General features: G+C 37.4%; 1 protein-coding gene across 1 annotated transcript in view; it reads right to left on the bottom strand.

The window, feature by feature from the left end:
• The window catches only part of TMEM131 (transmembrane protein 131), a 102,304-nt gene that overhangs the window by 72,035 nt on the left and 15,530 nt on the right, over positions 1 to 14,739 (bottom strand). Inside the window, exon 3 of the mRNA XM_065854149.2 lies at positions 9,555 to 9,616. Coding sequence (XP_065710221.2) covers positions 9,555 to 9,616 — 62 coding nt within the window. The remainder of the gene's footprint in view (positions 1 to 9,554; positions 9,617 to 14,739) is intronic.

Genomic DNA, 14,739 nt, shown 5'->3' with positions numbered 1-14,739 from the left:
ACAGCACCAAGACCTTTTCTGCCCCTCACACCACCTCACCAGTGAGGAGATCAGGGGTGCACAAAGATTTGGGAGGGGACACAGCTGGGACAGCTGGCCCCAACTGACCAAAGGGATATTCCATACCATTAGGTGCCATGTTCTGTATATAAAGCTGGGGTAAGAAGAAGGAGGAATATGGGGGATGTTTGGAGTGATGGCGTTTGTCTTCCCAAGTAACTGTTATGTATGATGGAGCCCAACTTCCCTGGAGATGGCTGAACACCTGCCTGCCCATAGGAAGTGGTGAAAAAATTCCTTGTGTTGCTTTGCTTGCACACACAGCTTTTGCTTTACTCATCAAACTGCTTTTATCTCAACCCACAAGTTTTCTCACTTTCAGTCTTCTGATTCTCTCCCCATCCCATCAGGAGGCAGTGCGTAAGTGGCTGCACGGGCTGAGCTGCAGGCTGTGGTTAAACCACAACAACAGCTAAACTTGAGACTCCATGAAGTTAAGAGACGTATTAACACCCTGCATTCCTTACCGATGTCCTTGAAAGCATACTATTTTCCACAACTATATACAACTTTCAGTAACAGATTTTTCTTTAAAAACATAAGCTAAACTACTTCTCTAAACTACCAGTAGTTACCTGACAGATAAGGGAGCTAAAAGACTCAGATCTTATGACATGGCAACCAAAATAATCATGACCAACACTGTCCCATCCTTGACAACTGGCTTTGGCACAAACAGAAGACCATGCTCTATTAGGTTTTAAATTATTCAGTAGGGAAAGGGTTTTTTTTTAATCTATGCTCTTCAGCATCATAACTGGCAGTCAATACCTTTAGTATTATCACAGTATCACAGTATGTTTGGGATTGGAAGGGACCTCAAAAGATCATCTAGTCCAATCCCCCTAGTCTTAGTCTAAGATTCCAGTCAGGCCAACTTTTAGACAGAGGGTACCGGAGATCAAATTTAACTCCAGAAAAATACATAAATATATGGAAATACACATCACTAACAATAGCTGACCTACTACATAGCCATGGCTGTAGTTTATTGATAAGAGTTAAATTCTCTGGCTGATCATACACTCCAGTTTTCCCATATTCTGAAATTAGAGATTTACTATTAAAATATTAGTCTACTATCTGCACATGAAGTTTAAAATCACAAATTACTTTGGTAGGACATCATATGTCTGAAATATACTTTAGAGCAAAAATGCATCAAAGATTCACACTTACAAGGAAAAGGCTTGTTTTTGCTTTCAGATGCCTGTTAAACACAGGCAAAATGATAAAATAATTTCAATGACACTTTTCATGTTTTCAGCAGGGGGTGGTTTGCTTTTTGGTTTGTTTGGGGGGTTTTGTGTGTATTTTGTTGTGTGGGTTTTCTTTCAGGTTTTACTTGGTGTGGGGCTGCTTTTTTTAATATCAGGGTCAATCAAGAGCAAAGAAACAGCATACCAACTTCAGCAGCTCATCAACCATAGCATCATGGAACTAAACCAAAAATAAATCTCATGTGGCAGTTTCTATAATTACCACTCATTTTTATTACATGTCAATCTTTAGAGTCATGTAGTAAACAAAAACACAGAAATGTGTTCAGTTACATGTTCAAAATACAATTTTTTTAATTTGATCTTCAAGTAAAATTGTGGACCTACTGTGCTGCAGTCTGGCATGCTATTTTTCCTATGTGACTGTACAAAACTGTCAAACGTCAAGAACTAAAACCATATACCACATCAACACACTATTTAAAGGGTAGCTTTTGTTGAATACTGTTGGTTTATCAGGTAAAGAGAAATAAAATAATGTTCTTTAATAAATATAGTCTTTATTTTCCTCCTGTAAAGGATATATCTGTAATAGAGCAGCATTAACAGAACATGATTTCTAGCAAAATTTTATTAAATCTTATCTGTACAGGAAAAGCATTACAAATAACAAAATACTACCTTGCAATATACAGATCAGAAGGAAGTCTGCATGTGCACACTATCAATATTTCAGAAGATATAAAAAGCTAAGTTACAGGGGAAAAAATTCAATTGGAATAATTTCTTGATCCAACTGACTGCCTAACAACAAATCAGCACAAAATCAGTAGAAATATACAATTGAGTGGGTAAAAGAAGTGGGAGATGGAAAAATCACCCGTTTTACCAGTATTGGGGGTCTATAATCCTTTCAACCAAAAAGCCATTTTCAAGTTTTGGAGACAGATAATTTTTTTTTTTTTTTTTTAACTTTAAAGACAGCATATGCATTTATGCTGTTGCTACTCACAGTTGCATGCCTTAATTTATCTCTTATACAACCCTAGAAGGGTTAAACTATAGGGATTTCAGAATAAAGATCTTGAGACAACTTGCATACTGTTAGAAAATGTCAAGGCAGTCAGTCAGCACCAGTTTCAAGACTTATAACAACTTCTCTCCAGAGTCTCATATCCTCAAGAAAGACTTCACAGAGAACCTGGACCTGAAAACACAGCTTACAGACTCAGTACAGTTATGGAATGATACCAGACAACAATCTTGCTGACATGTCTTTAAAGACATATCCATGGTTGTTAACTTCAGCTAGAAAACAAAAAAAAAAATCACCAAAAGGAAAAAAAAATAGTGGTTATTTTAATGTCTCACCAGCTTGTTTTAATAGCTATTCTTCACTTTGTGGTAAGAGGTCATATTACCTCACACTACGTTCAGTCATCTAAACATAGGCATCTGCTGTCACCGGAGATTAATATCCTGGGGCAACCTGCCTAGTCTCAGACTGACATCCAGAAGGGCAGAGAGTTTCTCCTATGTTTTCTGTCATATCTGCCAGGTCCATGTAGATGTCTGGGACAGCCCAGGGCATCTCAAATAGCACTGGTTACCTGTGTTTAAGCAACTGAATTAAAGCCCTGAAGTCTTGAACAAGGATGGGGCAGGGAGGTGAAGCAAGGAGGCCCTCTTAATCAAGACCTGAGATTTCTGGACACCAAATACATTTCTTCCATGTTTACCAAAATTCTCAACAACCAAAGCTTTCTGGTTTCCCACATAAGAGTATCCACACTAATTTAAAAGACTCAGTAGGAAATAATATGTAAAATGTTCTGAAATGGTATTTTATAGTAAGGCTGGCTCCTTCATGTAGAAAAGCTATCTGCCACTTGCAACTAAATGTGGGGACGGCTACAAAACTGATACGTAGATGGCAGCTTAAAACTGCATTGCTGCATTCATGAGCTCTATGCTAATAAGTAGGATATGTAACTAATGTAAGAAACACAATTAATGACGAATATCTTGCTTTAGGTAATGAAAATTGAATGCTGTAATCTGAAAGGCAGCTGAAAGTGGACTGAATTGAGTCATTCTTGCCATGCTCTTTCATGACCCAAACTCACATGAGGAAACAAAAACACCAATTGACTCTAGCTGATGCAACACATGCTATTGACTTTGGCTTTGCAAGAGTCACTCCTGGGCATCAATTAATTCTGTTTAAACTAAAGCCTGGGGATAGCAATTCTTCCTGTACGAGATGAAGAACCTGCAATTTTTTTCTAAGCAGCATGACTTCAGCTGCTCACAAGCAACAGCAATGAACTGAAATGGTTTTTCTGCTTTCATAAAATCACACACATTGGAAGAAAGCTCTGGAAGTCATCTAGTCAACCCTTGCTCAGGGGAGGTCTAGTTAGTAGAGGTCACTGACAGCTTTGGGCCACTGAGTTCCAGATACCTCAGTGTCTGGTCACCCTCAAGTTTAAAAGCTTTTCTTCCTTACAAGAGTTTGGAATGTCACATGTCGAAAATTGTGTCCAAAATCTCTCATCCTTTCACCGTGCACAATGGAAAATCTGGTTCTTGTCAACTCTGCACTGCCCACAGTAATTAGTTTTCTCCTTGGTCTTCTAATGGCTGAAGAAACACACTCTAACATGAGAAGTGTTCCAGACCCGATCATCTTTGTGTCCCTCAGCTGTGCTTGCTCCAGTATGCCAGTGCCCTCCTTGTACCTGGGTAGCCCAGATTGGACACAGTACTCCAGCTGCAGCCCCACAAGTGCTTAAGTAGAGGGGAAATCACACCCCTTGTCTTCTGGCTCTACATTTGTTCATACAGTTCAGTAGGCTGGCAGCCTTCTTTGCTACAAGGGCACACAACTAGCTTATGTTCAACTTACTGTCTACCAGGACCACCCAGGCCATTTCTGCAGTGCTACTGCCTACACAGTCACACAGGGTTATTCCCTCACAGGTGCAGGACTCCCATTTGCCTTATGGCTGAATGTCATGAGGCTCCAGTTTGCCTACCATGTCCCTCTGAATACCAGCCCTGCCTTCCAGTATACCAATTGTTTTGCTCAATTTGGTAGCATCCACAAACTCAGTAAGAGTAATCTCTGTAACACCAGCCAGGGTGCTAACCATAGAATCATTTGGGTTGATAAAGACCTTTAAGATCATTGAGTTCAACTGTTTTAACTAGTACTGCCAAGTCTACCTCTAAACAATGTCCTTAAGAACATCATCTATATACAGAACTTTTAAACCCCTCCAAGGATGATGACTCCACCACTTCCCTGGGCAGCCTGTTCCAGTGCCTGACAACCCTTTCTGGGAAGCAATTGTTCCTCATATCCAATCTAAACCTCCCCTGGTGCAACCTGAGGCCATTTCCTCTTGTCCTATCACTTGCTACTCAGTAGAAGAGACCAACACCCTCCATGCTACAACCTCCCTTCAGGCAGTTGTAGACAGCAATAAGGTCTCCCCTCAGCCTCCTTTTCTCCAGGCTGAACAGCAGTAAGGTCTCCCCTCAGCCTCCTTTTCTCCAGGCTGAACAGCCCCAGTTCCTCAGCCGCTCCTCATCAGACTTGTGCTCCAGACCTCTCACCAGCTTCATTGCCCTTCTCTGAACTTGCTCCAGCACCTCAATGCCTTTCTTGTTGTGAGGGGCCCAAAACTGAACACAGGATTTGAGGTGGGCCTCATCAGCACCAAGTACAGAGGGACTGATCACTTCTCTAGCCCTGCTGACCACACAGTTTCTGATACAAGCCAGGATGCTGTTGGCCTTCTTGGCCACCTGGGCACACTGCTGGCTCATGTTCAGCCGGCTTTCAATCAACACCCCAAGGTCCCTTTCCAACACTCCCAGGTTCTTCTCTGCTAGGTAACTTTCCAGTCACTAATGAAGACATCAAGCAGTATTGTCCTCAGTAGCAAGCTCCAGCACAGGTAACTGCCAGCTAAGCTATGTACTACAGAATACACCCATCAAGGTCAATGATCCACTTATGCGGTCTGCATCTTAACAGTTTGGCTATATAGGTATCAACGGAGATGACATCAAAACCTTTTTAAAAGTCAACATACAATATGAAAATTTGAGGTAATAAAAAAACTCATTTAAACTTTCCACCCCCAAAACTCTGTTGCTGATATACCAGAACTGAATGGTTGCCACTTCTGTTGAGATGCTTCTCTAACATGCCATTTGGAATGAAGTACAGATCATGCAGAAAATACTAAAATCTCTCCAGCAGGAAATGAGTGTTGCTCATCCCATGCATGTAACTGAGTTCCGTAGCATCCTCACAACGAAGTCACCGCAAGTCATGTTAAGCTTCTGTCTATTCAACATTTAGACCATTGTGATTCTCATCACCAGCTTTTGTGACTAGCAGTTTACAGCAGTTTGTGAACAAAGACAGAAAACATGTATTAAGTAAATATAACAACACAGGTTCTCTTTTTACCCGATTATAGCTATTCTGAAAACCAGTAAATATGAGTAAAACAATTTTTAAGACTTCACCTCTAGAAAAGCATATTGCAGCAAGGGTAAATGTAGTGATTCATATTACGAGAATCTGACTGAAGAGCCTTACCATTTTCCTTTTTGCTGTAGAAATATGCTACTTCAAAAATACTATTACATAAATAGAAGTACCTTCCAAACACTTAGTCTGAATAGTTCACTCTGGAATATAGTGGACCCGACTACGCTGTGCAGGAAAAAAAAATCAGATACACAAGGCAAAAGCTCTCAAAATAAATAAGATGATGTAGGAAACAGTCTTTTATGAACTAAAAGCAAACGTAAACATTGCTCCGAAAAATAAATTTTACTTTACTATTCTCTTTTTAAATAAAGTCCTCCAAAAGTGAGACAGTATGTTGGCTTAACATGAAAGGATAATTTATTAAAAGCAACAGTTGTAGTTTATTTCAGGACTCCTAATATTTGCAGATGACATCACTGTCAAGAGCTTGAAGCATCTGTCAGGTCTGGACAAGGGTTCAAATAATCAGGGCACACAGAGAAGGGGAAGTTCAGCTGAAGGAGAGCGCAAATTTAAAACTGGGAATAACTGATTAGGCTGCAGCACACTAAAGAAAAGAATGTGTCCAGAGAGCATAGTGAAACACAAACTACCTGACCAAACAAAATGCTGTCAAAAATCTGCAACTCATTTCAGAATTACCAGAATAAGTGTTATTACACAGAGAAGCAAGTAGCAACTACTCAGTCCTTTCCCAAAGCCTCAGCGTACTAATGTTCCAATTAAATGCTATGCTTTAAGTACTGTGTAGACAAAAAAGTCCAGTAAAGAAAGTTACACGGTGTTTTCAAAAATTTGCATGAAGAAGCTATAGGTGTCATTTAGTACAAAATTATCATGATAAAGAGAGAAAAAAACCCCAATAAACTAATGAGAAACCAACTGACTGTTTATTGGAGAAAAAAGAGGCAGCAAAATCAGCTTAGGCATAAAACAAATAGGTACTCAAGGAAACTTGTAAAAGTTATTTCTTTAGAGGCTTTAAGAACAGGAGAGCAAGCATCTGCCAAGGTTAGTCTATCTACACACAACGCTACCTGAAGAAAGTACTAGGTAATCTCCTGAGCACCATTCCAACCAAACAAATCTATGACTCTGTGAAGTGCCGATCATTTATATAGACACCTGCAAATGCCTGCTAATGAAGAAAAAAAAAAACAACTCTATATCGCATTGAGCAATGGACAATTTATTTCAGTACAATTCCTACTCTATGTTCAGGATGTAAATAAACTATTTGAAGAGTTCAAAAAGTTGTTGACTCCTTAAGGGGACTGATTCATGTGAAGAATAGACAGAATTAGGAAATCCTCTCATTATCGTAATCTAATCTATGGTCAGAAGTAACATAAATTTATTCAGATATAAACCTTTCAACTAAACATGTATACCAAATGATAAAATACTCACTTCCGTTAAGATAGAGGGCAAAGCTTTTAGCACTTTCTAATCCATATATTGTAGGTTCACCCAAAAAATACAGTCTCTACTTTGCTACTGTTACCCACTAGCATGAAATAATGAAATTTCCATTGCCAGTTTATTTTTACTAGATGTAAGGATGTTTTACTTAAATATTAAGACTTAATGCTCTTTCAATAAATAACTGTTCTCAGTCAGTCTGGTCAAAACAATTTTTTCCAATACTTTTTCTTTTTTACAATGAAAGTCCTAAAATGTGATTGTGTGCAGGGGTTTCATAAGGCATTAGGAGTGTTCTACCGATAGTATGTAGTTCACATAAGCACAAAAAAAAACAGTACAAAAAACAGAGGATATACTGTTAGCTGGAGGGAGGTGGCAGGAATCCCTAATGATTAAATTATGTAAGAATCAGCATTTGATTTGCCTTACTGGGAAAGCAACTCCTTCCAACAAGAAAAAAGCTTACTTCCACTGCAAAGACATGAAATTCTTTAAGGGGGAGGGAGGAAAATAAACCAAGAATAGAGATGGCTTAGACACTTCAATTATTATTAATCACTTTATGCACTGAATTGGTTATGTTTTATATTTAAAAAAACATACCTGAAGGTGATATATCATTAGACAATACTGAATTACTACTACATCGTATTTGTTTTGTAATGATGGATGACCTCCAATCAACAAACATTTGTGAAAACTCACAGAAAGACTGAAACAGAAACATTCAGTGACTTTACAGTAGGTTTAAAACTTTAGTAACTGGTGTTCACAAGATGTAAAACTGTTTTTTAGAACATGTATTTGCTTTAATTTTTTAGTTGCAGTAAACAGTCACAAGAGGTCACCACATTAAAATCTACAGGGGAAAAAAGCCTGTAAGCTAGAGAAAACATGCTGTATCATTCTGATTAAATGCAACTGGTTTCATTTATGTAGGTATTTCTGGCTTAAGAGCCACAACTGTAATATAAAACATATATATGACTTATTAGAAATTTTGACTCTCACCAGTGTAGCAGCAGGCAAATGCAATCCAAAGCACTACGAAGTTTATGGTGCAACATCCAGAATTACTTAAATTTGTCCCACCATAATATTTAAACTTATTTTCCTGTCTGTTACATCCTGCAACAAAGTTGGAAATATTATCAACCAATTTTATTTTTCCATCTTTATATGAATTATTCAGGTGGTTCACAGCAGCACCATTACTTTCTAGTCCTGAGAACTACAGTGATTAATGGAGTGCTTAAATAAATAAATAATTCCAGAATTGTAAGATTATTTTAATCTGTTAAACAAAACAGTAACAAAAATATCCTGGGTGTAAACCCCCTCCAATCAAATAAAACAAACAAACAAAACTACCAACCAAAGAACACCTAAAATGTAGATAAGTGAATGTGACTACACCATTTTTATCTTAAAAACTAGGCCAACACCTGTATGTCACTTTAATTAAACCACTCTTGTCAAACAAAACATTCTAATAGAGTACGTAAAATAAAAGAAAGTAAGCCTAGTGATTTTTTTCATTCATATTAATACCGATATCTGGTATCTCCATGCAAATTAAATAAATATTCTAAGGCAAAACCTGCAATAATTGAGACTGGAACCACTATATGGAAAACTTTCACCACATTACTCTCTATGTCCAAAAATAAGCCTATGTAGATATTTAGCATGAGAATGTGTTCAGTACACGACATCTATAAAAACTATTTAATGAGGAACCTGGGACTTTTTCGTTTGCTTCATTGGTAGGTTGAGTTTTGGTTGGTTGTTTTTTTCCTGTGTTTGTTTTTAACTGCAAACTTCTCTGTCACCAGCTTAGATCATTTTGAAGGATCTTATCCTTATACTTTTTCATCATAAAATCTGTAATAATTTAATCTTGACTTACATTAGGGACCAAGCAGTGGAAGAAGGAAAAAAAAACCCAAACAATCAAACAAAAAACTCCAAATCACTTAGGTAGGTGAGGGAAAAAGTAAATACACCTTCATAACTCTCAAATAATACTATCACAACCACACAACTTTCACATTATTGTCTTTTCTAGTCTAGATAGGAGTTGGGAATTGTAAATCAAGCACTGCACCAGAACCTCAGGACACACCAAAAGCACACTGTTGAAAATAACTCTAGACGGTTCAAAAGTGTTTTGGACTTAAGTTTGATACTTGCTCATTTTCAAAATGAGTTTCAAAAAGCAGCTATCAAAAAGATGAAACATGGCTAGTTCATATGATTTACTCAAGACTACATACCTGCAATAGGTCTCCTTCATCAAAACGTAGCATTTCTATTATGCCATCTGACTTGATGAAAGCTGCAAGGAAAAACAAAAAATTAAATAACTTAATAGAAAAAAAATTGTTATTAAAAAGAGCAACCTGAATATCTAAAATCTGCTGTGCCTCATTTTGTAGATAGAGCTATGACAACCCAAAATAACAATGCAGAGTCTAACAAAACACTAATTTCCTCCGAAAGCTCCAATTCATAAGTACCACACTCTGCAAATCAGTCTTTTGGCATATAAAGATTTAACTCCAAAGTGAACAGCTTCTTCTAGATTCCATAGAAAGACGGGCTGTACCAAGCCAACTCAGTACTCCAACCAATATGACTGGGTACCTAAACAAATGAATTTAACACATCTAAACCCAAAAATAATTCCAACACTTCCAAACAGAATTTCAATTTCATTTTTACACTGAAAATATGCACTGTACATCAAGAAAGCCTTCTACACACTGTTCCCTAACCCTCAGTGTGGCAACAACTCTTTCCATCTTGATGGTAACATAACAAAATTTGAAATAGTTTAGACATGTTTGCAGCATGTGATTGTGTCAGAAACATGTAGGATCCTCAAATTAAGCATTCCTCCTCCACTCATTTCCTCCAAATGTTTGGTCAGGCAATTGTTGGAATTGTTCTTCAATTCCTCTCAAAATGTAGCAAATGTTACTTTTTTTAAAGACAAAGAAATAAGGGCATTGCCCTTCCTGTAAAATATAATATCTGTACAAGAAGGAACCTGATTTGAAGAGGAAATAAAAGTTCAAAGAGATCTAAATTTTACTCCCCAAAAGAGTATTCACACACACAACAGCTGGTCTTTAGGATAAAATACAGTTACAACCTCAAACCAGAAAATGTATTAAAAAAAAAAATCCCTATAAATAACTCATCCCTTACTCTATCACCTTTTTCCATGACTGGCTTTACTATTCAGCTAGGTGAAGTTTAGAGAGTGAGAACACACCCCTCTTTCCGCAAAGAGGAACAACTTAAACAGCAAGAAGTTAAAGATCTCGCAGCAGACAGGAGAGATAGTTTGTATTACTGGAATATGGAATTTGCATCCCAGTCTGAAAAAGCAGATTTAAGCCTTCATCTCCAACTTTGAAGGTCACTGTTCCAATAACAACAATTATTAGAAGGTCACCAACATACTCACTTATCTCTAAGATGTTTTAAAGTGACATTACTTTCAGAAAGCAAAAATAAGAAAAAAGCACTCATCGCAGACAGGAGTAAAGGCATCTACCACACAGAGAAGCACTGTTTTAGACACATACTTGTCCCAAGTATTTTCTCACTGGTCACCTCATTCAGCATCCAAAATTCAGTCCGTTACTTAACATATCACTGTTTGCACACCCCATTCTGCACCCCTGACTTCCCCCATATTTTGATACCTTCTCCTAAATGGCACAAACTCCACAACTTTGCTTTCATATGGCCAAAAGTAAAAATTGCTCCTGTCATCTCCAAAACTCTCTTTTGGTATGCAGAAAAAAAAAACCCAAGCAATCAAAAATCTTAAAGAACAAAATTTTATACAATTATTTTTCAAGCCGTCGCATCTCAGAATTCTAAGATTCAGCGACACAAGCTGAGAAAGCAGCCCAGCTCATGTGAAAGTGTGAAAATTATCACAGAGGGGAAGGAGGAACTCAGATTATAAATAATATGCATGTCCTGACATATTAACAGTAGCATTAGTGGCACTGGTCAGTCATGTCAGCAATATCTTAGAAAAATGTTTGTGCATATTTACCTGTTATTACCTTAGTGATTTTCAAAACAAACAAAAATCATTCGTAATCCAAAAACTGGGGGTTGGGTCATTTATATTGAAGGACTATACAGAACGTAAGGCAAGAGATCCTGCAGTTTATGAAGATCTGGGATTTTAAAATTTAAATTACTGGACTACATCTATCAGTTTACAGTTTAATCCAGAAAGAAAGAACAAGTGGATTCTTGTCAATTTAACTAGCAATACATATGTAAGACATTCAAGTCATTTTGTCTCTATTAAAAAAATCTATAAGTGAACTGCAGTGCAAGCCATAGGAAAATGAAGCTTTGACATGTTAGGTTAAAAAGCAAAGTGTGACAGTTAAAAACACACAAAAAATAAATTTCAGATTATCTGATATGGAGGGGAAAATTTCCATTCTTAACTTAGGGAGAAATTTGGAATGAAAGGATGTTTTCTCATGTATTAGATTTAATGTGGGTTTAATAAACACAATTTAATATAAGAATTCACCAAAAAGAGCACACTTTCCTAATATTCAAAGGAATTGCACCTCTGAAGGTGGCCTATCTGGCATTCTTTCATGTTCTAGCTTCCAGTTCTGGAAGCAAAGAATATACACAACTTGACTGTGACAATAAGAACTAACAAACAATTCATTAGAAAACAGTTTTTTGTATTCCTAATCTATCATCAACCAGTAAAACACAAAAGGTTTTTCTTCCTATCTACGCTTTTACATAAAACTACAAATTCTTAATATTTTCCTCAGGCTTTTTTCCCCATTTGCAGGTACAATTCTTCCACAGGGATAACACACATGGCAGCTCACAGAGACCAGCCAAAGCCTCCTACCCAAGCGGCTTGAACATGGGCAGCCCTTCTGTAAACCCAAAGCACGTTCTCAGGCACCCTGCACTTATTTTGTCGTTGTTGCACCTTATGAACAAAGGAACAGATGTTACGGAACATTCTGAGGGGATGACACTGTTAAATAGAAGTGCCATTCATCATTATATCATTTAAGAAATGTTTTCAGAGAGTGGATGACAGTACCTGGTGAAGTCAGATGCGCTGCAAAGCTTGGCTGCTGGCCATTTCTCAGTAGTGACATCTCAGACTGTGATGAAGCTTCTGTGGTTATAGCCCTTACCTTGTTTTAGACTGATTTTCAAGCCTTTGTTTCTACTTTATCAGCTATTTCATCAAAGCAAGGAAATTACAAATAAATACCTAAACCTTGGTAAGATGAAAGCTTGTTCTTGCAACTGACTTCTCAGACTCAATTCAGGATGAAGAAACAAGTCACCTCATTCAAATGAGGCAAAGCCAATTAAATTTTTAAAAAACTCCCCTGATGAGTCATAAATAATCACCCAAATCCCTGCAAAAGCAGCTCTCAAACTGTCCAGTGTGGACCACAGAGAGGACAAAGTCCTTTTCAAAGTGAAACGTAGATCGTGGCCAAAGAGCAGAACACTTCCTTCTGAATCCTTGCCCATTCCAGAATTAGATACAGTTGCTCACCATTTGTACTTGTCCTACCTGAGCCCAGTAAGTTCACAAACTTCTGCAGTGCAAGTCCAAAAATAGTCTTTTCTGTCCTTTTACACAAAATATATATGTCACCAATAGAGAATAGGTTATTACCAATGCCAGAAGACTCTGCAAGCAATTAAGTATGAGATCACTTAGGCATGCTTTATTAGGTGAAACATTCCCCATGCTATAGAGGAAGGTGACTGTTTCTGCAAAGTCTCTTAACAATTTCTCCTGGAAAAACTTCTTCCCAATGTCCAGACTGATACCATCACATTCCATTATGAGTCTAATACTGTAGCCAATAATTTAATACTCTGGAATAGTAAACTGTAGCAAGTTACAAACTGCTGACTTTGCCATTTTGGTCACCCCTGCCACATGACTGGCAACCACTACAAGAGGGGAACAACAGAACATTTGGGGTAGGAAGCATTTCAACTGTCACAGTGTGATCTGCTGCTGCACTAATCAGAAGCCAAGAAGCCAAATTACACATTAGGAAAATATTTTCTTCGTGACGTTCCAGGCAATTGAAGCCCTGAAGGCTGATTAGTATTAGTTATTAGTCAAACTTTAAATGTTATTAGCAAGTTCACAGCCCAAAGACGTAGAAGGATGAAGATTCATTATCCACAGATTTCAAGTCCAGAAGAATCAGTCTGCTCTTCCTCCTCACCTCTGCTGAACAGAATGTTTTCTTCTAAGAGGTATACCCAGATTCCCCTCAGCAGAAAACTTATATCCTTTCAAGCACCTGCAAGAAGAAAATTTATCAGATTCACTCTCACTACTAGGATACTAAATTATTTCAGGGTCAATTTTTTCCAGCTTATATCATGCATATCCTGGTTACCTCCTTTCAGACAGTAGGTCACTATTAACAGAAGTGATATAAGCAAGAGCAAACACTAGAAATACTGTTTCATTTTCTGTTTTCAATTTACAGCCTTTAAAATGCAACTTCTTTGTTAAAGTCAGCTTTTCTATGAAAGGCTCATTAAACATACCATTAAAAACTAGGAATGTAGGTCTTTCCATTTGCTTCCAGAACACCTTTTTCTACAGAAAGTATTTTCTAAGCTTTTCCAAGCTCTTTTAAAAATGGCGAAACAAAAACCACAACCACAGCCATAATCTCCACCCCCTAAACCACAGCTTTCTGGAACAGCAGAAACACTATCTAGCCATTATTACCAGTGGATTTCTAAATGCTTTCCCCTACCCTTCCCAACAACGTCACAGTGCTTGATGGTAAACACCTAGAGTAATAAAAATGGAAACAATAGTGCCTTTTCTAAAGAGATATTGAATTCACTTAAACTCCTCAAAACTTAGGCATAATCTTCTCACAAGTTGATATAGCTAAGCAGCCAAATTTTGCTCAAAGGCATTCCTATTTTAACTGTCTCTGGTCCAAGTCTTTTATATTTTAGCTTAAAATAAGAAAACTACACACATATAAAGCATCAAGTAACAAGAAGAAAAATTTAAAATTTTATACTTCCCCAAAGTAAACCGGAACTTAATATTAAAAAAAAAAAAAATCACTTCAGAAACACCAGTCTTTAGATGCGCCTGAATTACACATAACAGAATAAATTTGCATGTAATGTGAGACCATTCGATATGTCAAGACTCCTGGTGTACAACGATAAAAAACACTCTTCATGGCTCACAGGTTATGAGGCCTCCTCCGAGATCTGATTTTTAAGGTGGCTTTGCAAATTCTTCTTTCCTTTAGCCACTGTCAGTGTTTTAATTTCAATAGGAATGTATACTCTGGCCTATATGCTTATAAAAACACTATCCTGAAATATTACTTCATTCTGGAACAGCTACTCCATAACAGTGCTTTC

Source organism: Patagioenas fasciata, chromosome 1 (genome assembly GCF_037038585.1).
Source record: "Patagioenas fasciata isolate bPatFas1 chromosome 1, bPatFas1.hap1, whole genome shotgun sequence".
NCBI classification, from domain to species: domain Eukaryota; kingdom Metazoa; phylum Chordata; class Aves; order Columbiformes; family Columbidae; genus Patagioenas; species Patagioenas fasciata.
Note: the sequence above shows the minus strand (reverse complement) of the source record. Positions and strands in the feature narration are given on the sequence as shown.